Here is a 26,752-nt window from a genome sequence, read left to right on the forward strand (position 1 = left end):
CTTTCTCCAGTGTCAGCCTCTGGCTTCATCCTGGTAACAATTCCTGGGGCTCAGTCTCTTGTCAGGCACTTTCTCTCCACAGTATTTTATTTTGCTCATTGACAGCAGCAGCTTTCTCTGGAGAAGTAAAATCCCTCCTTCCCTCCCCCTTCTCCCCTGGGCTGCTGTTAAATAACCTTGTGCACAGCCAAGCCAGAAATGTCTCTGGGAGAAGAACAGGCTGAGAGCCCCAGTGCTGCCTGGGCTCTAACACAGGAGCAAACCCAGCAGGAACCCAGAGGTTGGGGACAATGAGGGACTGGACCATGAGGACAGATGTGGAGGGTGGCAGAGCCCCAGAGCAGTGCCCAGGATGCTGTGGGGTCTCCTCCTCTGGAGATGTCCAAACTCCACCTGGGCTCCTTCCTGAGCCATGGTGACCCTGCTGCAGCTCAGGTTCCCTCCCTCCCACCCTGAGTTTTGGGCTCTGCATGGTGACAGAACCTTTGTACTCCTGTGCCAGACTGGAGCAGAGTCCTGGCCTGTGGTGCCAAAGGGGAATCTGAGCTCTGACTCTGGAGCCATCCCCAGTGAGTGAATTTAGAAGCCCCCTCTGTTGTTTCTGTGCAAAGGGACAAAGGAGGGCTCGAGGCAGATGCTCTGTGGGATGCAGGGCCCTGCCCATCCCCTCAGCTCTGAGCTGCAGCAGCCCCTGCTGCTGTCTCTGTGATCCTGGCATTGTTTTGCCAGCTGGGCTCTGCTGTGGCCTCTGTTCAGCCCCCAGGATTGTGGCAGCTCAATGTCATTGCAGAAGGAGCTGAAATTGTTCCCAGCTTGCCTGATCCTGTTGCTGGTTGGTGTTGGATCTGTTTGGCTGCCTCCAAAGCACTGGCTGCAGTCAGCTCAGGAGGACTCTCTGTCTTGCTTCAGCTTTGTTTGATCAGGGATACTTGGGTGAAAATTAGTCCAGATTAATTAATGGCAAGGATTGAAGGTGGAACACTTCACCTACACTGGCAGGGCTGCTCTTGGTCAGAGCAAAAGTGGCCTTTAATTATTTACTTCAGAGCTAAAATAAATTAAAAACTTGCTTCTAGCTGTGTCCACACAGGGGTTTAATCCAGTTTATCCATGCTAATCTTACTCAGATGAGCTGCCTTGGTCATCTACCTGTCAGTAAGTTTTCTGAAAGCAGGGATATTCCAGAGAAGGGGAGAACTTGGTCCATGGATCCTCAGTGTGTGTGTGACACACATTTCCCTGGGGCAGCCTATGGGGTGTGGCAGCTTTTGCCATCCATGGCAGGAGTCAGATTGATCCTTTTCAGACATCCCTTTAGCCCCTTAAGTCCTGGAGTCCCCCATCCCTGTCCCCTGTCTTGGTTTCTTTATCCAAGACCTCTGAGTGGTGGACAAGCACCAATTCTCTTGTCTAGAAGAGCTGGAGAAGGGAAAAAACCAACCCCAATTTGTATAAGTATAGGGAAAAGTAAGCACTGCTAATATTAGTGTTGCTTTTGTATTAATAATTCTCTGATAAATGCCTGGGTTTTTTTCTTTGCCAGTCTAAAAATACTCCCCCAGCTTGGCAGCGTGTTGTGACTGTGATAATGAAAGTGCAGCAGCATGTGCCTGCCACAGCTCCTGCCCTTTCCTCCTGGGCTGGCAGAGCTCTGGGGTTGTCTGAGGGAAGAGAGGGCACACACACTGAGATGAAGGAGAGCTGGTCCTGACTCCTGCCTTCCAAAAGGCCACAGCCTGGGAATTATCTCAATTTCAGTGGAACCCAGTGTGTTATGGAAATGTCACGTCCCTGAGCCAGGGAGAGAGGTGGAGTACGAATCCAAAACAAGAATGACACCAGATTTAAACAGAAGCAGCTCATCTTGAACTCAAGTCAAATCTACATTTTAAAAAAAATATTTATTTTAATCTCCAAGACTGTGGAACTCCCTGCTAGAAGAACTTGTGGAGCCAAAGGGACTCTGCTTGTGTTCAGGTGATGAATGTGTGGTTTGGCAGTGCCCTTGGCTGGGAGAGCACCCTGTTATTGTCACAGTTTAATTGTTGTTATTGGTGCTGTACTGTACCTGTACCACAACCTTTGCTCTGACACAACATTCAAAGCAGAAGCTGCAGCACGAGGTTCACTGAGTGCCTGCCCGGATGCTGGGGCTCATCCCTCTGCTGGCTTATGGCTCGTGCCTTGGAGCACTCACATTCCCTGAGAAAATCCCTTCTCCCAGGATTTTCTCCTGGGAAGCTGAGAAGCCTCAGAGAAAAGGAAAACAATTCTTATCTCATTTGCTTCTCCTGTGTTGTGCTCACATGTGGAATGTGTTTGGAGATTGTTTACCCACAGGTGATTGTTCCATTGGATTCTGCTGGGAGTTGTTTTCACTCTTTGGCCAATCAGGGCCAAGCTGTGTCAGGACTCCCTCCAGAGTCACAAGTTTTCATTATTATCATTTTAGCCTTCTGTAAGTATCCTTGCTGTATTTTTGGTATAGTATAGTGATCTTTAATATAATAGAGTATCATAAAGTAATAAATTCACCTTCTGAGAACATGGAGTCAGATGCATCATTCCTGCTGTTGTTGGGACATTTCCCAGCAAATACAATAGTGCCTAATAGGATTTTCAGGGTGTAGCTCTGCCAGCTGAGCCTGGGGTGCCTGGGGTGGGTTTGGGGTGAGCTCCTACTGGGAGGTGTGGGAAATGGTTTTGTAGAGAATTCTTAAAGCTTGACAGAAGGTTCCTATAGTATGCATCTGTATGGGGTATTGTATTATCTCACCCTTCACATAGGACTGAAAATAGAATAAAAGTTTTTAAAACGCCTCTCACTACCCCCATCTAGGTCAGAAAAGAGCATAATCCAACAGGAGGCAGCTCCTTGCTGGGAGCTCCAGCTGCTGGGAGAGGACTCTGCTCTGCACTTGGGTGTCATTCCCTCCCTCCCACCCTGAGTTTTGGGCTCTCCATGGTGACAGAACCTTTGTACTCGTGTGCCAGACTGGAGCAGAGTCCTGGCCTGTGGTGCCAAAGGGGAATCTGAGCTCTGACTCTGGAGCCATCCCCAGTGGGTGACTTTAGGAGCCCCCTCTGTTGTTTCTGTGCAAAGGGACAAAGGAGGGCTCGAGGCAGATGCTCTGTGGGATGCAGAGCCCTGCAGAGGGGCCAGGGCTGGCCCCAGCCCATCCCCTCAAGGGCAGGGAAGGATGGATCCCCAGGGGTGCCAGCCCTGCAGAGATGGCTCTGAGGAGCTGTGTCCTGTCCCTGGGGCTGCCTGAGCCCTGTTCCCTTAGCTGGGGCTGTTGTGGTGCTGAGCTGGGCTGGGTGCTGTGCACTGGGGGGCTTTGGGGCGGCTCCCCTCCTCCCTTCCCTCCCTGTTTCAAGAAACAGGGCAGTTCTGGTTTATGCAGCTGCTGTCTCATGGCAGCCAAGGAGCTGATGGCCCTGTTGGCACCACAAGTCCAGCCTGGGGTATTTGAGCCCCCAGCAGCCTCCTGGTGGGAAAGGGGAGTGGAAATGCCCTCCTAGAAATGAAGCACAGCTCTTGAACCCACTCTGTGGCCTCAGAGGCTGTGCAGAATCACTTTGGGAGGCAGCTGAAGGATTTATTGCTGCTTGCAGAGGCTTTGGCAGAAATGTCCTTATCTTGCATGTTTTCCTTGAGGTTTCAGTCCTGGATTGATGACTGAAAGGAAGGATTGCATTTATCTCCCCAGGACTCAGGCTCAGGAGGCTGCTCAGGACAAGAGGAGCCCAGAGAGGGGCGGCTGAGGCACTGGGGGGATTTGCTGTGGCCACAGCAGCCAGGCCAAAGGAAGCTTGCAAGGCCTCAGGAAGAGGAGGTCAGCTGCTCCCTGTCTGCCTCCTGCCTCCTTCCACAAGGACTTGGAGCTGCCTTCCAGGGTTTGGATCCTGGGAAGGGTCCCCAGTGGATTTATTTCCCTCTGCAGGAACATCCACCACTGACCTTGTCCTTGACAGAGCAGGGCAGGAGTGGCACCAGCAGGGCAGTGACAGCTTTTTCTCTCAGGGGGAGCAGAAACACTCAGGAATTGACTCTGGGGTGGTCCCTGGTTGGTGGCCTTGGGCCCCGTGGCTCCTGTTCAGAGCTTTGGGGCTCAGTAATTTGGCTTTTCCCCACTGCTTGAGGGGTGTCCAGTGGCACATGGGTGGTTTCCAGGCACATCCCAGGAGTTCCTCTGCAGAAAGGGGATTGTTGCCTCATCCCCTGACTATGGCTCAGGGAAAACACTTGGATGAGGGTTAATCTGGGAGATGTTTTGTACACACTGGAGGGAATAGACAGAATCTGAATGGGTAGAAAAAGAACCTCTTCAGACTTAATTGCTTTGACATTTCTATTCCTCAAGTGCAGAGTGCCCTCCTGAGCTCAGGATGCTTCAGTGGGAGTCCTGTGAGTGTCCAAAAGCAAACCTGCAGGATGGGAAAGGCTGAGCAGAGGTCTGTGTCAGCTCCTGGCAGTGCTCCACCCTACTCTGCTGCCTGCTGAAATGATGGGGATAAATCAGATTTGTATGTTCAGCTAGTGGCCCCAAACTGATTAGGTGCTTAATTACCTCTGAAGGTGCAGGCTTGGTTGCTGGTGTCACCTGAACCTGGGAGTTGAGCTTTGAGGGCTGAGGAGCCTGGGAAGGGTCTGCAGTGGGACCACTGTGCAAGGATAACCAGGAGAGGATAAAGCTGGAGTCTGCAGCCAGGAAAAGGGGCTCGGTCCCTTGTGGCGGGGTCCCTGGGGACACTGATATCTGTGGAGTCCCACTGTCACATTCCAGGTACTGTTTGCCTCCCTAAACTCCCTGAGCTCAGCCTCTGGTTTTCCTTCAGTAAAATGGGGATGAAACTTGCTTCCCAAGGCCTGGGGATTGGAAACTGGAGTGGTTTGAAACCCATCTTCATGGAGTCCCAGAATGGTTTGGAAAGGGATATCAAAGCTCACCCAGTTCAGCCCCTGCCGTGGGCAGGGACATCTTCCACTGTCCCACCTTGCTCCAAGCCCTGCCCAACCTGCAATCCTCCATTCCCCAATCCTTTAGGGAATGGTGTTTCACAGACAGGTTTGTGTCCCTGTCATGAGCTGGGAATTTCTATGCAGGTGCTGCTGGCCCAGGTTCACACTGCAGGATCATGAATGAGGGATTGTGTGAGCAGGGTTTCACTGGGGAAAGGCCTCCCAGAGGTGAGGATGGATCATCTCTAAGGCACTGCCCAGCTCAGGGATGCTCCAGCCCATGGCACCTGGCAGGACATGGATGATCTGGATCTGAGCTTGTCTGTTACACCCAGAAAGCCTCAATACCTGTAGGGGGAAAAGGAATGTAAATCTAATTCCCTGTTCTCTTTCCTCCCTTTGATGAGGGGCCTTCCCAGAGCCTCCTTCCCACTGGTGCTGTTGTGGTGAGACACAAACCTTCAGGGCTTCCTGCTAAGTCAGGGGCTGAGCTCCTCTGTGCCTGGTCTGACTCCACAGGGGCGTTTCTGCTCCCTCCTGGTGCTCACTGCTCCAATTTCATCCTCCTGAGCAGAGCTGGAAGGAGCAGGAGCAGGGACACTCAGCTGGGCTGGGGGAGGATGTGATGGGGCTGTGCAGGAGCATCTGCAACACAAACCCAAAAAGAACTCCTGAGGTGCAAAGTGAGGGACCCAAAATCCAGGAATTGCCAGCAGAGGGATGGCTGGGGAGTCCCAATCTGCACCTTTGTGTCTCAGTATTGGGATGGTTTCTATCTGTGCAGCTCTACTGTCCCTTCCCAAGGCTCCCAACCCACCTCTCGTGGGGTGCAGGATGGATGATGTGCACATGCTCAGCCCCCATCAAATATTCTTTTTCCCCATGGTCTCATGTCTGTCCCTTTATTACTCCAATCCTGCTCTGGAAAAGAGAGAGATTAACTTAGAGCCCTGTGGACTTTTATGCCATCAGCTGCTCTTTCACCAACAGCGAATAACCTCTCTGGCTCTTGGGAAGGAGCTTTTCCTTATTTTCCTGGTGGCCCACCTGTCCCTCAAAACTTGATGTGACAATCACTCTGTTCAGTTGGACAAGATGAGCTTGAGGGGTTCCTTCCCCCCCAGACCTTTCCGTGGTTCCTTTTGCCCTGCAGATTCCAGACTCAGAGCCCTGAGGGAAACCTCCACTCCCTTCCATGGGTGGGACACTGAGCTGCCCTCATCCTTCACCTTAAAATCACCCCTGAGGTGCAAGGGACAAGGCTGTGGGTTGGGGCTGTTGTTACAGAGGGTTTGTTTTGCTCTTGAACTTATTTCGTTGATTGGGAAAGTATTTTATAAAGCAGAGGCACTTTGATATTGGCTCCTTTCCCAAGAGCCTTTCCCACAAGGAAAAAGTGAGGGTGTTTGAGGCAGCCTCTGCTCTCCTGCAGCAGCTGGCTGCTCTGTAGTGTGTGGATGTGCCTTTTGTATGTGAGATTAGTTGGGAAGTTGCTGCATTACCAGTGAAATTCCACTTTCTGGCATCAGTGGGGTTTCTGGCCAGCACAGTGTGGGTTTGTGGGGGATGCACCCCCTGCTTTTGCAGTGTAGCCATCCCTCCCCAGCTGCCTTTGGCCATAGAAGATGAGGCAGATCCTGCTCCAGTTCCCACCCTTGTGGGGCTGGATCAAGGGAGAAAGGCTGGCAAAGCTTGAGCTGGATTCAGAGAAAAGAAACGAAAGGCTTGAAACAAAAACCCCATGGGCAAGGTGATGCAGGTCCCCCTCTGAAAGCACTGGGGCAATGTGAAGAAAAGAAAAAAGAAAAGATGGGAATAAATAAAAGGGATGGGGAGGAGGAGGGGGCAAGGCAGATGTCTGCCCGTGCTCAGTGTGTTTGTGCTGCTGGCTGCCTGCCTGCTTGTCTGAAAACCTGGCCCCGTCTGGCACCTCTTTTTTTCTTCTGATGTTTGAATTTATAGCTTGAAGTGCAGCAGAATGAGGTTCTCTGGAATATTGCTGTGGATGGGATTGGCTGCCTGGGAGGGTGAGGGTGGATTTGGAGGTCGGGGGTGACTTGGTTTTCAAGTTTCATGTGGGCTGCTGTGTTCCCCTTCATCCCTCTGCCCTCCTGCTGCATTTCCGTGTGTTTGCACCTCTTCACTTTGTGTGCCCGGTGGCTCAGGAGCAGCTGCTCCCTGGGGTATCCTGAGTGCATCCCACTGGGCTGTGGTGTGCTCTGGGGTGCAGGGGAACAGAGCTGCTGTGCAGTGGAAACCATGGGAATCATTGATTGTGCCAGGAGGACAGGGATCAGCCACACTTCCTCCCTGGGAACGTGCCAGGAGACTTGTTCTCACTGAAGGTTTCCAGGTCTCCAGGCTTCAAACGTTCACACAGTTTGAATAATGCATAAAGTTCCAGCACTTGCTGGAGTCAAATACTCTTCTCCAGCATCTTTAAAAAATGGATGAATGCATTTTTACTTGAACACCTCCCCCTTTGTGTAACCTGTTTTTCTTTTCTCACTTGTCACACCTACAATCCTTGTGTCCTTCTAAATGCACAACCCCCATCAGGATCAGATCTGTATGAGGATCTCATTCTTCCCCGCTGCCTTTGGCACTTAGAAGGGCATCTTTCATTGTTCAGAAAGGTGGGAGTCTCCTGACTGCATCTGCCTGTAATTAATGAATTCAGACACTTTATAAAGGACATTTCTGGGGGGATCCATCGCCCTCTTGTGAGGCAATCAGAGCAGTGAGGCTCCCCCTGTGATGCTGGGCAGGGCCTGGGGGAGGCTCTGTGGGGCAGGGAGACCTTTCCTGGAGGAGCCTGTCCTGCAGTTTGACCACAGAACAGACACAGTCTGGGCTCAAGGTATCTGTCTGAGGCTGGTGACTTCCCTTGGCCCATTGAGAAGGATCTGCAGCTGGAAGGATTAAGAAGCATGGGATGGACTTGAGGCAGCTTTAATTTCCCTGTAAAATGCACCAAGCCCCCCTTTTCCCAGGACAGCCCATTCCCTATTCCAGGGATGCTTTCTGCAGGTCTCACCTTTGGTTTGGGCTCTGCTGCCTCTTGAATTCATGACTTTAGGGGTGGGGTGCAGTTTGGTCACCCCACAGGACTGCAGTGACTCTGGGTGTGCTGAGCAGCCCCCAGGTTTTATCAGGCAGTGGGTGATCCCCTCGTTGGGACACCCCAGCCCTTCCCAACAGCCCTGGCTTCTCCCACTGCCTCTGAGCATCCAAATGGCACAGGGTTAACAAAAACCCTTCGGGAAGGGTTGGTGAAGTGACAGCAGAGGGGCAGGGAGTGCTGTTGTGACAGTTCCTGATGCAGAGCTGCCTCAAAGCTTTTGCAGAGGCAAAGCAGAGGGCAGGACCCTGCCCTCTCAGCTCCTCCCGAGGGAGGAGTGGGAGGAGGCTCCTGCTGTCCCCGGCAAGGATGAGAGGAGCACAAAGAATTGCTTTTCCCATCCATTTTGGTTGCTGCTGTTGGCCCCACGTCACGAATTCCCCCTTAGCAGTGGCCAGTCTGTGCCTGGGCAGGATCCTTGCCCTCCGTGCCAGCTCTCTGGAGGGGCTGGCAGGCAGTTCCTGCACCAGGAATGCCAATCCAGGGCATCTGGGTGACCTCTCCAGCCCTGTGACACTGCCAAACTCCTGTCAAGTGCTGTTAGAAGGGCACCAGCAGCCCCAGCGATCTGGGGCAGTCACCTCTGTCCCCTGCCCGGGCCCCACGCAGGTGATGGGAAGGGGAGAATACAAATGCAGGCTGGGCTGTGGGCAAGGAGGAAGGGAAGGGAGGGGAGGCTCTGCCCTGGCACGGCTGGGGATGCATTGCCCAAGCCCTGCTCTGTGCTGGGGGCTCTTCTGCCTCTGTGAGCTCATAATGAATCTTAGCAGGGCATCCGTGCACCAGCTGGAGGGAGGAAGGAAGGACTGAGCATCTTCGTGGCTTTTCCAGCATCAGTTTTTAGTGCAGAAGTGAACATATTGTTGTGTTCCTTAGGGATGGGGCCCTGGAGCTTAGTGGAACAGTGGATCCCTGCCGAGGTGTGCCGGTCACCTCCCGGCAGGGGGAGTGGGGCTGCTCCTGCTCCTCAGGATTGCCTTAGGATGCTGCGACATTGACCACTCTGCAAATCCCTTCAATATGAAAAAACTAAAAGGAAACCCATGCTTAGACGTAAGGAGTTGAAAAGCCGAGCAGAAACTGCTAGAAAGGAACATCATCAGCTTTTCCAGCGGCAGGTCGGGTTTGAGAGGCAAAGGCGGTGTAACAGCGCTGCCTGCTGGAAACCGCTCGGGAGGAGAAGCGATTCTGCGCCCCGGCTCCGGCCACTCCTCTGGCACAACTTAAACCCATCCTTGTCCCTTCTCCTCAACCTGCTCTGCCCACAAAGCTCAGCTGCTCAGGCCAGGCTGTCGGAGAGGGATGGAGTTCCCATCCTGTTTATCCTTACAGCAGTGGAGAACTGGGGCTATCCCAGCTGCTACAGGGGCACCCTGAGCCCACTCCTGGTGTGTGGAACGCCCAGCCTTGGGGGTCACTTGGTCACTGATCTCGGTGGCATTGAAGGAAATGCCCGTGGTGCTGCTTTTGGAGCACTTCAGGCCAAGCCAAGCTTGGAGGTGCCACTTCTGGGGCTGCTCCCTGAGGAAACCCCTGGGGTTCAAGCTCCTCCTGTTCCCTTTCCCACCCAGCCCGAGGGTCCTGCCATGGATTTACCCACCCTTGGCAGGGTGCTGTGCAGAAAACGGGCTGGCCAGCCACCAACACTTCAGTTAAGATAGGAATTCGTCTACTGAACTTGAAAATGAAGATTTTTCTTTGCCATATCAGCCTGGTCATGTCCTGCCCTGTGAGGGCAGCTCTGGTGTCCTCCTGTGAGGAGGGTCCCTGTGGCACAGCCTCTGCTCCTGGCTCTGAAGAGCAGGAATTCCTGGCTCAGGCAGGAGGGGTGGGCTGCTGGGTTTGCTGGTGGGACCTTACAAGGACAGCAGCACCAAGTTTGGATGTGCATTAATAAGCAGATCTGGACTGAAGTGAGGTTTGAGAGCAGACAAGGCAAAGATTTCCAAGGGCCCTAATGCAGCCCCTGTGCAGTCACACAAAGCCTTGGGCAGAGCTGCACTGCACAGCAGGAGCCACCCCACAGGTCCGTGAGCACTGGGGTCACCTGTCCTCCATGCAGAGAAGGATCAGGCTGCTCCTATTTCTGGCAGCAGGTCTACACTCAGTATTATTTACTGGATGAAAGAACTGTGAGAGATCCTTCTTAGAGTGTTAAAAATGTTTGAAATTTGCTTCCTTTAATCATCTTTTTGCTATTAATTAACTATGAGCAGTATTACTGTGGTGCCCAGAATCCCTCCCAGCCAACTCTGAGGTGGCCTGTGCCATCTGTTTGTCCTGACTTCATCTGCCCTGTGCCTTCACTGCCAGGGCCAGGCTGTTTCTGCTTGTGCTGTCGTGCTGGGTGAGAGGAAAGGGACACTCAAACAGCCCAGGCAGGTTTATTTATGGTTAGGAAGCAGCAATGGGCACAGGTGCAATGGCACAGATAAGCCCAAAGCCTTGGCATGGGAATTCAAAGTCACCTCCTTCACCCTTAGCTGCCTGCCAGCATCCCTCCCTCCAAGGCACAGCCCCAAGCTGCCTCTTCCTGTTTTGTGTTTTAAGTAGGCTGTTAATTAACGAGGCAGAGAGGAAAAAATACACACAGGCACACCTGAGTAGTTTTTAACCTGGCTTGATTAATGCTGTCAAGTTGCACATCTGAGTGTGAGCTCAGTGGGACTGTTGCTTTTGTTTAATACCACAAGACACCTCAGTCTGGATTGTTGCATTACAGTACAAATAAAAAACAGAAACAAAACCACATCTGCATCATACAAGGTGAGAAGAATATGAGAATTCTAAATATTTACAGAGAAGGGCAAGTGGGGAACCACAAAAAATATTTACATAAAAATACATGAGCTTGTCAGCATATACATTTTACACCAGTTCACAAAAAAAGACACTCTATAAATTAAAGTGAAGGGAACTCCAAAGGTAACCCAAGACTTTCTGGGATGTTTCTCTCATGCGGCTCAGGGAAAGAAAAATCAAGTCTTCTACAGCAGGAAAATGAACGGCAAAACAACCCTTTTTTCCCCTCCCTCCCCCCAGCTGGACAAGGCAGGGCTGTGCACACAGGAGGAACGTGGTGCTGGCTCACACCACACCATGCCTCTCACAGGGATCTGGGCTCGGGGAACAGGAACGCGCCTAAGCCGCCACAACGAAAGGAGGGAAAACAACTTCTCACCCGGATTTCCTGACATGTAACACACCACTAGAGTCAATGCCCTGGCACCAGCCCGGGGGATGGCAGAGCACAATTGAGGTTCTGTCCCTTCTGGGGTCAAAGAGGACCAGAACGTTTTCAAGTCGGTTTTGGTTTTGTGTAGCAACTTACTACCACTGTGCAATCCTCACTGATCCCCCAGCGGGGAGCAGGGGCGGGGGATCACTGCAAAGACATAGGCACAAAGTTGTGGGGGTGTTCTCAGAGATGCATATAGATATCACCTGATTAGACTCTGCAAAAATCAGAAATTAATGCTTTACTTAAGACTTCATAGGGGCCAAGTCCTCATTACTCACCTATGACTGCACTCCCCTTCCCAAGGAAGGGCTCCTGCGGGTCACGTCCTGCTCCAAAGCAGAGGTGAAAATCCAGAGCTGGAGCACACTCCTGGAGCCTCATTCTGCGTGCACTGGAGACCCTCTGCTGGAAACAGAGGGAGTGGCAGCTCCAGATGCAATAGTGTCCGTGTGAGGGAACTGCTGAGGAACAGAGCTGCTGTCACCTCGTGGGGACGTGGTCAGGCAAGAATTACTGAGCCCAAGCACAACTGCACTTGGATTAGAGGATTATTTGTGTTGCTGTCCCGCTGCTCTCTCCACTCTGGGACACAGGACTGGGCTGTCACCGTCCTCCAGCTCACCCACCTGAGACTCCTGGTGTCACCTGTCTGCCTTGTTCTGATGCATGACACCCTTTCCAACCTCACCTATGAATTCTGGAGTTAATGAGGATGTAAAACTCTCTGTAGGACCAGCAGACTGAGCCCAGAGCAGGAGCAGGACTGCATAGTTCACTGTATGGCTTGGCAGGGCAGGATCATGCAGGATGCTGCTGAAGCTGTGGGCAGGAGGAACAATAAAGGAAAGGTTTTGGTCTGTGTTACCTGGGAAAAGCTGGTGCCTTCACCCTTTTGAATTCTGTACTGTGGCTCAGCAGTGCTGGACATGAGTTTGGGTTCTTGGAGAGCTCCCACCCTCGGAGCACACCTGGCTGTGGCTGCACACCAAGGGGGAGGTGGCTGAGAGTCTCTGCTCTCTCTGCTGTCTTCTTCCTCTCATTCCCAAAAGCTGTTTGCAGCAGCCCTCTGGGTTAGGGTACAGGTGTGCACTTCCAGAAGCCCTTTGGGAAAGGTGCTGAAGGGTTTGTTTCCAATGGGATGAGCTTTGCACCTGGCACTTGACACAATGCAGGGAGAGCAGCACAGCACTGAGGAGCAGAGGCTGTCAGGGATGGCACTTGGGCTCTACAGGGAGACAGTGGCTTCAAGCAGGAAAATCCAGAGGCTATACAATTGCCAGGAGCTGGAGCAGCCCCTGGCAGTGGCAGGATAGTCCTGGCTGACGTAAGGCCCAGGCAGAGGGAGGGGAGGCTGAGGGCAGGGGGGAGTTAAGGCTTTCACAGAGAGAGAGGTTGGACCTGCAGCTCTCTTTACCTGAATCCCAAATAGCCTGAACCAAACACTTATCCCTGCTTCAACTGGAAACCTGGCAGGTAGCCAGGGGCTGAGGCTGGTCCTGGCACAACACAGCTCTGCTGGGGAGCACAGATAATCCAGCCTGGCTCCGAGGAACCAGGGCAGCTCAGCCTTGCCTGGGAGTTACTGCCAGTGGAGACAGGGTGGCTCACCCAGTGGTCCCTTTCTGTGCAGTTCTGTCAGTTTTCCTTAAAAGAAAACACTACAAAAAGCATTCCCTCACCAAAAACCCCAACCCCTCTACCTGGGAATTCTTCATGAGGAGATTGTGGTAACCTGGATCACAGTGCTGCTTTTTTCTCTTTTTCTTTCTTCTTTGTTTCTTACTGCCTGATTTCATTCCATAACATGTGAGAACTCTTCTAAACAAAATGCTTAAAACACCAGCATTGCACAATAAAATATATCCAGAAGGTAGTTACTGAAACAGCCCCAGACAAGGCTCCAAGGTTAAAAGAAGCAAAAAGCTACAGAGTAGTCAGCAACTAGAAGCAGACTTTCCTTAGGATTTAATAGTCCCAAAATAGCCATGAAACTTTTTGTTCAAAAAGCCCCACCTAAGCAGCTGTGTGCTAACTGCAGGACTTCCAGGTTTTTCATAAAAGATTAGAGATTTGAAACAGGTAGAGAAGTTCTTCAACCACACGGAACAGGAATGGCCTTGGAATTTATCAGTGAACATTTAAAAACTGCTAAATCTCAAGTATTGCTTGCAAGCCCTACCTAATGGAATGGATGTGCTTTATTTGTACAGGGGGTGTGAGGCCTGGGGAGTCTGAGAGGCAGCATGAGGGGCTGCCAGGCTGTTTTTACAATATCAAAGCTTTTCAACACCATTTTTGAACACCATTTTTGGTGTATTTTAGAGTGCACTGGCCTTCTGTTCCTACTCACTGAGTCCTGGAGGAACTGCACCTGGGCTCATCACTGCTCCCTGTGTGCCACAACTCCACAGGGATCTCTGCCTAGCATGGAGCTCAGAGGCTGCAGAGAGTGTGGAGACCTCCAGCTTAAGCTCAGCAGGAGCATTCCCTGATGGAATTGCTGCAGGACCTGACCCAGGGAGGCTGCTCACACAGACAACTTGTCGCACACAGCTGGCAAGGAGGGCTCTGATTAACAAAATCCTATAGACTTTTCTTAAAATCTATTTTTTTAGTATTTTTTACAGTGAGATGACAAGAGTCTTGCCAGCCACAGGATGGAATGAGCTTATCTGGGCCACAGATAACCTTGCAGCAAAGAGGAAGGACTGGCATGGAACAGGTGTGCTGTTCCCAGCTCTGAGGGTCGGGTTTGGTGTAGTTTAGTGGTTTATTTCTTTTGGTGTGAGAAATGCAAACCTGTCCTACATGGCTCCTGCAGCTGGCCTCTGCTTACAACACAGAAATGTGAAGGAAATGGACTTCTTGTAGGCAGAAGCAGCTTGTTAATAAGCAAGAAATGTAACGAGTGTGTTGTGTTCTGAGCTGGCTTCAGAGCCTATTCCTTGGGCTTGAAATCAGAACAGGCCCCCACCCAGCTCAGAGCAGCTGCAGTGGGTGCAGCCACAGCACAGGCAGGGCCTCAGCAAGGAGAGGATCCCTGGGGAGCCCTGCCCAGCCCCACTCTCTCTGTGTAACTCCGAGGATCCTCCACGGCCCTTTCCTGGAGCCAGCTGGGACGGGCAGTTTGCAGCAGGATGGAGCTGCAGGCACAGTCCATTGTGCACAGCCCATCATACGTGGGACCCTGGGCGTGGGGAGGAGCAGCCAGTGTCACTTCTGGGAAGGGCAAACTCCTTCCCTCCCTGCCCCAACAGCATCTGTGTCAGCCCTGCTCGGCCTCTGGCAACACCTGTGTGCCAACAGCCTGCCCTGTCCTCCCAGGTGGCTCAAAACTACATGAAAATCTATAGCTCTACTACATAAAAACAGTGAGTGGGGGCCAGGGGAGGGCTGAGGGGGCTTTGCTTTGCTCACTGGGGCAGGGTCGGGGAGTTTCTTACTGTCACTGAAAAAATAAAACAGTCCACTGTCCAGCAGAGGCTGCTTAGACTCTATCCCTCGTCCCCCCCAGAGCTCACTCGACATGCACCTCTGTCTCGGGCCTCTGCAGACACAGCTCTGTGGGGAGGAAGGCTCCCTGCCCCAGCGCCGTGGCGTAAGTTCTGCTGTGCACGTGGGGGAAGCCAGGGGGCACGAAGCCCCCCGCTCCAGCATAGCCCCCTCTTTGGTGCTGAGGCAGGGTATGGTAATCCTCCAGATTATCGTACTGGGACACCACAGTCATCGTGCTTTGGCGCTTGCCCAGGGTTTGGTAGGGGTACAGCAGGGCAGAGTCTCTCTCCATGGGCTCGGGGTGCTCCCGCATCCGGAGGCTGTGGCTCCGCTCGGGCTTGGGCGGCGGCGCCACGGGAGGGGCGGCGTGTTCCTCCTCCTTGTAGCAGTCTCTGGAGTGCTTCTCCATGGATGCTCTGCCTCGGGGCCTCTCCAGGTCCGGCCTGTCCTCTGCCAGCCTCCCCTCCTTGTGGTTCAGCCTCAGGGTCTCCTGGCTGCCTGGGATGTACTTGCTGCCTGAGTGCTGGTAGCCCATGGGCTCAGAGGGCTCCGGGCCACCCTTGGGCCTGTACTCAGGGTAGGGGGGCCCATTTTTGGGTTCGGAAGGCTGCCTGTGGTTGGCTTCCTGCTGCAAATACGTCCTGTGCTCGCTGCTGCTGCCGCCTGGTTCGTGCATCTTCCTGTTCCGGATGCTGCTCTGCTTCTGGGGCAGGGACGGCTTCTCGGGCTGCCCGTTCCCGTAGCCCCCACCGTGATAGAGGGCTCGGTCCAGCTCAGGCTCCGCGTGCTGCCCGTAGTAACGCTCGTCCCCTTCGGGCGTGGCCGCCTTGGCCGGGTACCTGCCCTCCTTCCCTTCTGCCACCGTCAGCAGGCCGCTCTTGCCAGGATCCGATTTGCTGCGCAGGTGGACGGCATCCAGGCCCCCCAGCTCGTCCTGCAGCAGCGGGGCCACGTTGTCATACTGGGACATGAGGGGCCCTTTGACCTTCTGGCGCGTGCGGCTCTCGCGGCGGATGGACTGCATGCGGTACTTCTCCATGTCCTCCAGGTCCCAGGACATGTACATGTGCTTGATGTCCGGGGCGGGGGGCACGTCCCTGCTCACGAAGCTGTGCTCTTTGCCCAGGTGGTTGATGAGCCCCGCCCGGGGGTAGGCGGCCAGGCTGGGGTAGCGGTACAGCCCCTTGCCCTGCAGCCGGGACACGTAGGGGCCGAACTCACGGCTGGGCAGGCCGTGGAAGGGCCGGACCCGCACGGTGCTGTAGGGATCCAGGTCACAGAAACTCGCGTCGGCCGCGGCATAGAAGGGGGAGCTGGAGGAGCTGGAGTAGGGACTGTAGCGATAATGGACCCGCCCGTTCTCAAAGTAAGGCTGGAGCTGCGTGACGTGGTAGTCGGAGTGGGGCTGATACGGCTTGTACTGGTAGAGGGGCCGCGGGCAGTACACGGGCTCGTCGTCCGGGGGCACCTCCGTGCGGGAGATGGGCACGGAGCGGATGGCGGCGGCGGCGGCCGGGCCGGGCACGTGCAGCGACTGCACCCTGCGGATGGTGGGGTACGGGGGGGCCTCCTCGGCGTAGCCGCTGCCCCGCAGCCCCGCGGAGCTCACGGAGGACACGAAGTCGGTGCGGCCGCGGGGCTTGGGGTGCAGGCCCGCGGCAGAGCCCTTGCCCTGCGTGCCGTAGGAGCCGTAGCGCGCGCCCGCGGTGACGGGCGGCTCCGGGCGGGGCGGGTAGGGCTGGTGCTGCTCGGCCTTGCCGTGGTAGCCGTGGGCAGGGACGCTCTCGGGCCGGTACTGGTGCTTGGTGTGCAGGTAGGGGTCAGGCCCCGCGGGCTCGGGGAGGCTCTCCGCCTTGGGGTGCGGCACGTACACCGGCTGCATGGACGAGTGCTTGGGAGGCGGCGGCGGTGGCGGCGGCAGCAGCGCCTCCTCCACGGAGGATGCCAGCATGGAGGAGGCCAGGAAGGAGTGGTAGTTGGAGTTGTTGATGGCGTCCGTGTTGTTGGAGTGCATGGCCGCGGCGATCTTGCTCTCCAGTGTCCTCACGGGTGGCACGGGCGGGGTGAAGCCGTAGGAGGAGGGGGCAGGGACTGACTCAGAGCGCAGGTGCAGAGGGGGAGCCCTCGTGCTCTCCCGAGGCTTTTCCAAGTGGCTCTGGTGGCCTGCAGGCATGGAAGAGGAGCCACGGGCACTGGAACTGTTCTCAGAGACAAAGCCTGGTGTGGGCTCCGGAGGCTTTTCAGGTGTAGCTGTGCTCCACATCTGCAGGGAAGAAAACAGACAAAGTTAGGGACAAGCAGCTTTTTCTCTGCTGTTCTATAGCTAGAACATCCCAGACTCTTGTACAGATCACCTCCATTCCAGCATATCTGTGCCTGGTTTCTGTTTGTTGGGGACTGACAGATATGTAGGTTCCCTCTCTCAGCATGGGAAGGCATGATGCCACTGCAGTTTCTAGGGACCCATCACAACTGGTGTGTTCTGCAAATGCCAAACCAGAGGAAAGGAGGAGATGGCTGTCTCCTCACACGTTACCCTCAGTGTTTCCTTAGGTGGTCTGCTTTTAAAAGTCTGATGTTAATGGTGAGCAGATCAAGAAGTGCAGTAAAGTAGAAATTCCTGACTTAAATGTGGCTGCAGGGCTTAGGATGGGCTGCAGCCAGGCGTGTTTCACAGGCTGCGGGCTTTAGATTTCTGATGGAAAATTTTCAATGCTGCACAAGCAATCTGACCTGCTTTGTTTAACAGAATCACAGAATCACTGAGTTTGGAAAAGACCTTTGAGACCATGGAGTCCTACCTGAGATCAATCTTCCCCTTGTCACCAGCCCAGAGCACTAAGCGCCATGTCCAGTTGCTCCTTGGGCACCTCCAGTGATGGGGACTCCACTAACTCCCTGGGCAGCCCCTTCCAGCACCTAATCACCCTTTCGTGAAGAAATTCTTCCTGTTGCCCAACCTAAACCTCTCCTGGTGCAGCTTAAAACTGTGTCCTCTCATCCTTTCGCTGACTGGACAAGAACCTAACCAGGATGCTGGAAGAGGACCCTTTCAGAGGATGCAAAACTTCTTCTGTCTGAGCATTCTGAACTATCAATCCCTCTGTCACCTGCCCCTGCAAATACTTTTTCCTTAAAACCAAGAAGAGTGGGTATTCCCCTACAGGATGCTCCCTTAGGAAAGCAGCACAGGATTTCCTACAAGGCTGTGTCTGTGTTATACCCACATCACTCCCAGTTTCCTGCAATTCCCCCCCTTGCCATTTGGATTTGGACCGACATTGGCAGTGCTCAGCATTTCAGAGGAGCTGTGCAGGGCGCAGCACGTACCTGCCCAGAGCCGCTGGGTGCTTTGGCCGCTGGCACCTGTCCCACGGCTGCCTGGTGCTCCTGTCTCTGTGCCGGGGCCGTGGCCGCGCGCGGCGCGGGCGGGCCGCTCACGTCTGCCTGGGGGGCGGCCCCGGGCGGGGCACGGGGCTCTGTGCCCGGGAGGGTGCTCAGGTACGGCACCGCGGCCGGGGCGCCCTTGTCCCCAGCAGGAGCCACGGAGGGAGACTGCAGCTTGTCCTCGGCCGCGCAGGGAGCGTGCAGCTTGTCCCCAGCCGGGCCCGCGCGCAGGTGGGGCTGTTCCGCAGCCGGCTCCGTGCCGGGCAGCTCCCGCTCCGGCAGCGTCCCTGGGCCGTGCAGGGCCGCGCGCTCCCAGTCCCCCACGTGGGCCGGGAAGGCCTCCTTGTCCCCCGCTCTGCTGAGGTGGAAGCTGGACTGCTCCTGCTCCGCATCCCTGCTGCCAGGCGTGTCCCCAGGCATGCCCGTGTGGAGAGGCGGGGGCTCTTGGCCTCCAGGTGCGCCGGGCGGGTGGTTCTGCTCCCCGGCCGTGCCTTGGCAGTCCTGCTCTAAAGGTGCCCCGGGCTGGAAGTGCAGGCGGTTCTCGGGCACAGCAGTGAACAGGTGGAGCTTGTCGGGAGCGCCCGCAGAGAGATGGAGCTTTTCTAGAGCTGTGCCAGCTTCAGCCTCTCCATAATTTGTGCTTTCAGCATGAGCATCTCCTGGCCTTTTGTGGGACTGGGCGGATGCTTGCTGTGCGGACTCGGCTAACGCTAGGGCCAGCATGCGCGCTGCGTTTTTCGGAGGAGGAGGAGGGATAAGAGACACAGAACTGACGGGAACAGGATCCTGGGGGGAGTCGAGGGCAACTGCTCCTAATGGGGGGAAAATTGAGAGAGAGAGTGATTTTATGTTACCCAATAAGGAGAGTGACCTTAACGACTATTATAAAAAAATAGATGCTCTCCACACTTTCACAGTGGCAGTTCCTTCTGATGTGAAACACTTGTGTCTCACAGGTAAACGCTGCTCGACAGCACAGCAGTTCATCACAAAGAGGAAAAAACCCAAGAGATTGTCTAAAGGCTCCTCTTGCATTTCTAGAGGTAGGAAGGAGGTAGCAGAGAATGAGATACCCTTACACAATTTTGATCATAAGGTTTTAGGTGGAAAGGTCCCTTCTTCGAGTGTTGGCAGATTTTTAATTTAAAAAAGGAAAAGTCTTAGATGGTCTATTGGCTGAAATGATTGAGAAGGACATGCTAGAGATTTTCACGTATGAGAGGATGGGGGAAAAAAAAGCGGAATATAAAGCATTATGGAAATTATCCGAGATTTGTGTGATGTAGGGAGAAGGCAGAGGTTAAGACTTTACTGATCTGCACAGCCCTGCAAGACACTCGTGACCAGAACTGACGGGCAATCCCCTCTCCTAAAGGCACGCAGAGGAGGACGGTTCTGAGAGCAGCTCCCCTTTGGAACTTAAAGAAAGAATGGAGGAAAATGCACTGTACCTGGCTGGGTGTGTCCACTGGGTACAGTCTTATTCTGACTGCTTGGCATGGCTCTCTCCCCTTCTTCTGGCAACTCTGCTTTGCAAGCAGTCACTAGCTGGGGATGCTGCAGCTCTTGGTGGGCTCCTTCCCCTGTTCCTGTTTCACTGTTTTTCAGGGGCAAGGACATCTGGGTTGGGGACCTGTTTGTGATCTCAGTGATGCCAATCTCTTTGCTCCAGCTGGAAGCAGAGGAGTTCCTGGATGTGGTGGGCACTCCTCCCATGGCCTCTGGCATACGGCTGGGTAGCACAACGGACATTGGTTCTGTGCTCAGTGGTGGAGATTTGATGGGCTTTCGGGCTGTCTTGGGTGAGAAGCTGAGGGGTTTGCAGGCCTGCTCTTCTGTGGGGCTCAGGTCCAGCGTAAAGAAGGGACTCATCTTCTCCTGGAAAGGGGACACTGGCTCAGAGCTTGTGGCACTGCCTGGGGTCTGGGACTGACTGCCTGATTCTAAATCCTTCTTGAGCAGGCTTGGCTTCTCCTTATTGATATCGACGGACTCCAGCAGGGAGGTGCTGCTGTCCAGGCACTCGGACTCCGCCTGGGGGGGGCTGCACTGGAAGGACATGGGGTCGAAGTCCAGGCTGGCGACGCCGATGTCCGGCGGGCTGAGGTCCACGTCCTCCGAGGAGCGGGGGGAGATGAGGGCAGGGACGTGGATGAGCCCCTCGTCGCCGTCGCTGTCGTCATGGGGCAGGTTGTCGTAGGAGTTGCAGCGGTTCATGTTCCCCAGGAGCTCCCCGTTGAAGGAGGCAGACAGGGCATCGCTGCTGGACCTGGGCCTTCTGGGCCGGAACAGTTTGGATTCACCTGGAAGAGAGGAGACACCGTGGGTCAGTGACAGGAGCTCCTGCCCAGGGGGCCAGGCCCGGTCGGGGGTGGGGGTGGTCAGAGCAGCCCAAAGGCAGCGAGAGGCTCCCCATGTGATCTCTGCACACAAAGTAACATCCTTGGCATTGACTGCTTATTCCATTTGCTTAAACTCTGTTACAGCACTTGCCAGGCATGTGAAACTAAGCTGTGAGCACAAGTAAAGACACTTTAAATGTGCTGAAGGCCTTTCTCAGAGAGCACTTTCCTCCACAATGCTGTTCTGTCAACCTTGAAACAGCAAGGGGAAGAGCCAAGGAATAAACATAAGCAGCGTCAGCTACACCAAAGCAAAAGGTTAACTTTTTTCAACCTTAAAAGCAGGAAAAGCCATGAAGAGCATTTCTGTAAGATTCATCTGTGCTGGGAGCAGAAAGCTGCTTCATCAGTTAGCAAGTTCAGCTTCCCCTGGAGCAGTGGAAAACCTGCCCTGTTGGAATATCTACAGCCAGAGATGTCAAAGTGCCTCCCTTAATGCCCATTTCTAGGAAGTGCAGGTAGGATTTTGCCTTACCATCCACAGCATGCAGGGAGGTGAGGGACTCCTCGCTCTTGGCCGAGCGGAGCGTCCCACTGTCTCCTCGTCCTCCTGAAGGAAGGAACCACACAGGCATCAGTTAGGAAAGGGGTTTCCATTTAGCTGGGTAACAGTGGCAGGAAAAACACCAATGCATTTCTAGCACCAACCTCACTGTAATGAGTAATCTTGTTTTGAAGGTGGGTTTCTGATTCTCATTTTACCTGGAAACAGTGACCAACCCAAGCGATGACTGCTGCAGGTGACAGGATGGGAAACAATTTCCCACAAGCAAAACCCCTCAAAAAGGGGGAAGGAAAGAACATTTACAGACCCTGTTTTATGGGCACTAAACAGGGTATAAAACTATAAAACTAAAGTATAATTTCAGTCTCTGAGGAGACAGTCCTGAAGGGCATCATAAACGAGTGTGAAGGCTGTGAGGGTAAGAATTTAAAGATCAATCTTCAGAGATGAGGGGATAAAAGTTCTCCCGGGCCCATATTTTGGGATTTGTGAAGTGTTTTACTGCAAAAACATTCTGTTGCTATTTTTAAGTTTGCAAAGAAACAGAATATTATATACGGAAAAGGTTGAGAATTCCACCTACACATGCTGGCTGTGACTGCAAAGGGTTGTTGGCTGCCTTCTCTGGGTACTCTGGTACAGCTTTTGGAGAGAATGTGTTTGTGGGAAGGTGCCTTTCCCTCTTCTGAGAGCAGCAAGGGGAATGAGAACTGTATTCTCATTTCATAATGAGAGTGTCAGAAGGAATTATCCTGTGAGTTGTGATAGCAGCAGCCACATCTTATCCTTCCAAAGCTGTTCCAAGCAAAGCACAGAGCTACGAGCCCTGGCAGGCTCCAGAGCTGCCCGAGATCCATTGGGAAAGAAGAGCTCTGGAGGTGTCATGCACGGCTTGGACGCTAGAAGGAGATAAAAGCCCACTGGAAACATCACTCTGCACTGCTGACAATGCCGGGTTTTGGAAGGGGGCCTCACCTGCCAGGGCTATGGCTTTCATTTCCGAGGGCTCGCTGGGGTTGCGCTGCAGTTTGCGCTTGGACACGGAGGAGGATTTTCCCAGGTTGAAGAAGGAACGCCAGCTCCCCACTGGAGACTTCTTCATCTTGCTGGGAGGCCTTTTCCTGGGGAGAGAAAATGGAACACATGGATGGAGGGTGGGCTGCAGCTCAATCCTGGCTGCTTGTTATCAGCACTCTCTGCTTTCTGCTCAGAAACTCCAGGTTTCTGCTTGGAACCTCCCTCTTTTCCCAGCTGAGGATGTTTTCTTTCTTCCAGCTCAGCCCTAAAGTCTTGCTGTGTAAATTCCCCCAAACTCCACAAAGCAGCTGCAGTGCAGGTGAGGAAAGGCTCTTCCTTGTCCAGTCCAGCAGCCAAGGGATGAATTTTCTGGAAGAAGCCCCAGTTCTCTGCGAAGCTGGGCAGCCATAAAGGTGTTCAAAAGCATCTCTCACTCCTGCTATAAAACCACCTTAGTCTCCTCCACTACCATATTTAATTTCCAGTGTCCTTGAGCCTGTCCAACTGCTCCATTTCTAGGGAACCTGGGTTTGTGAAGAGCACTTAGTCCTGCAAAACCCTAACATCTGCAGGTGTTCACCCTGTTTACATTTCTGTGTGTGACTGATCCAGGCATCTCTTCATCACAGACAACATGGATTTATACATTAAATGATATCCCTGCTGAAAACAAGAGGGAGTGGAGCACAAATTATTTGGCTAAACCAACATCACTGATATGAGCTGAATCCTCCCAGAGTCAAAAGCAGGTAGAAAACTGGCCACAATATTTACATATATACCAAGTCCCAAGTCAATATAAGCAAATTCCTGCTGTATTCAAAATAACACCATTATGACACATGCTGGAGAGGAAACCTGTCTCTACCTTTCAGATGGGAAGTCAATGACTGTGTGGAATTTCCCCTGCAAAGCTGCTGGGCCTTCTCCCACTTCGATGTACTTGCTGTCTGCCATGATGGGAGAGTTGATCTGGGCCTGTGTCCGTGCCTGAGCCTCCTCCAGCGTGAGCAGCTTGGTGGAGGGGGAGGACACCAGCAGAGACTTGGGCCGGGACAAAGAGCTGTGCCCTGCAAGGGAAAACCACAGGCAACAGGGAGAGTCAGCACAGGCAGTGCAGAGATCAAAGCTCAGCTCTGTGTGTCTAGGGAGGTGCTGTGTTTTTCTGAACCTCTGTTATCCCAGCCATTGAAAGATGTGGACAAAATGTGATCACAACGTCACAGATATGCTGATGACTAAAAGAATGATGGTTTAGTGTATTAAAAAAAAAAACAAAACAGAGGCAAGCAGGTAGGATGGAAACTTTTGTGACACATTCTCCTTCATCTGTATGATGCAAGAGCCAGTAAAGAAAATGATGTTTTTCCTTTGTATAAAACCTGTCTGGGTCATTCCCAGATTTCACCTCTCGGTGTAGCAGGAAATGCCACGTGTGACTGAAGCTGCTACAAGCCAAAGTGCACCTGGACACAGCAAACAGAATCTGCTGTGTGGCCTGCCTGTGGCCTTTGGAGCTTGTGCCTGGTTTTGGTGTTGAATGTGCAAAATCTGAAAGCAGCTGCTGCTGCCTCCTGCTGCTGACAGCTTCACTGGAGAGATTATGGGGAGTCTGCTGTAGGAGCAGCTCTCCTGTGTCTGCCATTGCCTCTGGCACAGGTGTTTCTGGGGTGATTCCCAGGTGAGTTCAGGCTTTGGGGGAGTTGTATCAGTGCAGAATATCCTGCTTGGTCCAGTTCCAAGGCTGTCCCTGGAACAGCACAGCTCTGTGTGAAGGATGCAGAGTCTGTGGGGGGGTGTAGGAGCTGTAAACATCACTCAGCTGTCCTGGGTCAAGTTTGGGTTAAAACAGGTTTGGCAGCACCATTTCCCCCTCTCAGCAGTGGGTGCAGGAGCTGTGCTCACACCCAGAGGCTCCCAGGAAGCCGTTCTGGAATGCAGAACTCCTGCACTCAGCCAACCCAGCAGCCTGACCCTGCTCCCTGCCAGGGCTGTGTCAAAGCCACTGAATGCAAATGACCAAGTCATTAAACAATTAGCTGAATTTACATGGGCCATTCTAAGCCTGGATAATCATCTGGCTGGGATTCTGAGCATGCTTATCTTCCTTCCCCTGGCAGAGTCAGCCTGCTGGGGCTGGCACTGCTCAGCCAAGATAACCTCTGGCTTCCATGGACTTAGAACTGCCCTACAGTAGGAGAAAAAGCTGGACTTGGATCAACTCTGCCAGCCTAAGCAGAGGTAGGGTTTGTTTAAAAGAAGGGAGCAGCAAATACAGTGCAAACACAGCTCTCTGCAGTCCCCAGGTGGTGCTAACTGCAGCAGCTGTGCATGTTTCAGTCACAGGCAGGTTAACAAGGCAGATGGTGCAGCCTTAATGCTGCTTAGGAGCAGGAACAGCTTGTGGCAGCCATTCTAACACAGAGAGTAAACTTTCCTCCTGGTGCAACTCTGCTCCTTCTCAATGGAAAAGATACATGGTCTCAGTTACTCAAGGGAATTTGTAGGCTCCAAGGCTGGATGACATATCAGGTGCTCCAGGTTCATTCCTCATCCTACAGCAACATCAGCCTGAGCAAGTGCAAGATTTCAGTTTCTTAGCCTCAACATGACTGAATGCAGAGAGACTGCTTTACACCAGCTTGTTCTATTTGTGTTTAAGGTAAGGGATGAGGGCAGACAGACTTAGCTCCAATGGGTAAGTATACAGGAGCACCAGAAAAGATGGCTTTAAAAAGGAGAGGGAGCAGGAGAGAAAAAGATTTAAGTGATTCCTTGCAATTTCTCAGTGGTAGAACACAGAAGTAGAAAACATTCATGTCTGCATTCCTGTAGGGCATCTGTAGCTTTTAAGAAAGGTACTGACAGCAATTTCTAAAAGCAGGCCATCTCTGTGTGGGTTCTGGCATCCCAACCCAGAAAGCCCTCCAGGTTAAAACAAACATGTTTCCACGTCCCAGAGGAGCTCAGGCAGCCAGGCAGCGCTGCTCTCCTGCCCCAGGGAAGCACCCACCTGCCCCGTCGCGGATGACAGAGCTGAGCTTGGAGCTGAAGAGCACGTCCACGTGGTTCAGGATGAACTCCACCACCACCGACTGGATCCGCACCTCCATGAAGGCGGCCGTGCCGCTGAAGCACGCCGACTCGATCTGCTTGGACCTGCAGGGACACAGCACAGGGAAGAGGCTCCTGCTGGGCCAGGCCTGGGCTCCTGTGGGGCTGCAGGGCCTGGGGCTCGGCCACAAAGGGCTTCAGGCACTGCTGGGGTTACGTCTCGGCAACGCTCACAAATCATCACTGACTGTGGGGATTTATGGCCAAACTTCAGCTCCAGGGCCAAGCCTTATTGATGGGGCAAGAGGAACACTGGGGAGTGTGGGACAGGTCTGAATTGAGGTTAATACACTGAACAGCCAAAGTCAAGAGCTTTTTGTTAACTCATTTCCATGACTGGCACAGTTTAAGGCGGTGCTGTTGTATAAACCTGCTGTGGCCTCTAAGAGGATTTTCCCCCAGGCAGGGAGCGTCTCCACCTGATCCTACTGAGTGAATGCTCCAGGACTCACCAAAGCAAACTCAAACATGAGGTCACTCCACTGCTTGTGGGGGAATTGCCAGAAAGAGGAGCCCACCTGCATGAACTGGGAGTGTCCAAGGACAGATGGGACAGGGCTTGGAGCAACCTGGGGAAGGTCTCCCTGCCCATGGCAGGGGGTGGCACTAGATGAGCTTTAATATCCCTCCCAACCCAAACCCTTCTAGGATTCATGATAAACCGCACACTCAGATTTCTCAGGTTGGTAACAACAGCAGGTGAGAAATCAGTACAATAAAGGGCAGGAGGATAATATTTTTTTCTCTTAAAGCAAAATTTTTAAGTTACACCATTAAAATGCTCTATCATACAGATTCAAAACAGATTTATCCAAGTTAATTTCTCTAAGTTTGAATTCTTGCAGCCAAAAGCTGTCAAATTAGACTCTAGAGACTTATGCAATGGGAAATCAGTGATGCCACTGTAGAAATTCTCCTGGATGATCAAGGACACATCAGTTTCATCCAACCAAGAGAAGAGAAATTATCCTCTAAAAGAGGGTTCAGGGAATTCTTCCTTGTTACTACTGACAAAACTGCAGCCAGTGGAACTGTGTTGTGTGAGACAGGATAACACAGGGGCTGTTTTACATCACGAGGTCAGGAACTTGCCAGCCAATCTTAAATCCTGCTTAGAATAATTTCCCATATTTTACAGGAGGTGGAGAGTGCACGGGGTGAAGAGAGGAAGAGCTCTTTCCAGCTGCTGAAAGCTGGGATTTTCTGGGGTATCTGTTGCTTATAAATGTAAACATTTCTTTTCTATTGAAATGGGAAAATCCCAGAGTACCTGAGGAGGTTTGGAGCCCACACGATGGCCAAGTTCTTGGTGTGCATATTTGTGATGGAGCAATAATCAGCCAGACGAGCCAAGTGTCTCATTAGGAACTCCAGTGTCCTGGAAAACAGGAGAGAGGCAAATGTTCAGCACCACTGAGCAAAGCCAGGCCGTGATCCACGGCACAAACCCAGCTCATTATTTCCTTGTGATCTGACAGCTCCCAGAAAGGAATGCTGAACTCCTTCC

General features: G+C 53.1%; 1 protein-coding gene across 6 annotated transcripts in view; it reads right to left on the reverse strand.

The window, feature by feature from the left end:
* Positions 1-10,688: 10,688 nt before the first annotated feature.
* ARHGAP32 (Rho GTPase activating protein 32) overlaps positions 10,689-26,752 on the reverse strand; it is a 247,282-nt gene continuing 231,218 nt past the window's right edge. For all 6 annotated transcript variants that reach the window (XM_063178517.1, XM_063178514.1, XM_063178516.1 and 3 more), the window contains 8 exons: positions 26,516-26,623; positions 25,145-25,290; positions 23,000-23,201; positions 22,090-22,235; positions 21,085-21,159; positions 19,659-20,510; positions 18,151-19,019; positions 10,689-17,083 (listed from right to left, as the gene is read on the reverse strand). In XM_063178517.1, the coding sequence (XP_063034587.1) occupies positions 14,843-17,083; positions 18,151-19,019; positions 19,659-20,510; positions 21,085-21,159; positions 22,090-22,235; positions 23,000-23,201; positions 25,145-25,290; positions 26,516-26,623 (4,639 nt within the window). In that variant the 3' untranslated portion in view covers positions 10,689-14,842. The remainder of the gene's footprint in view (positions 17,084-18,150; positions 19,020-19,658; positions 20,511-21,084; positions 21,160-22,089; positions 22,236-22,999; positions 23,202-25,144; positions 25,291-26,515; positions 26,624-26,752) is intronic.

This window comes from Melospiza melodia, chromosome 29 (genome assembly GCF_035770615.1).
Source record: "Melospiza melodia melodia isolate bMelMel2 chromosome 29, bMelMel2.pri, whole genome shotgun sequence".
NCBI classification, from domain to species: Eukaryota; Metazoa; Chordata; class Aves; order Passeriformes; family Passerellidae; genus Melospiza; species Melospiza melodia.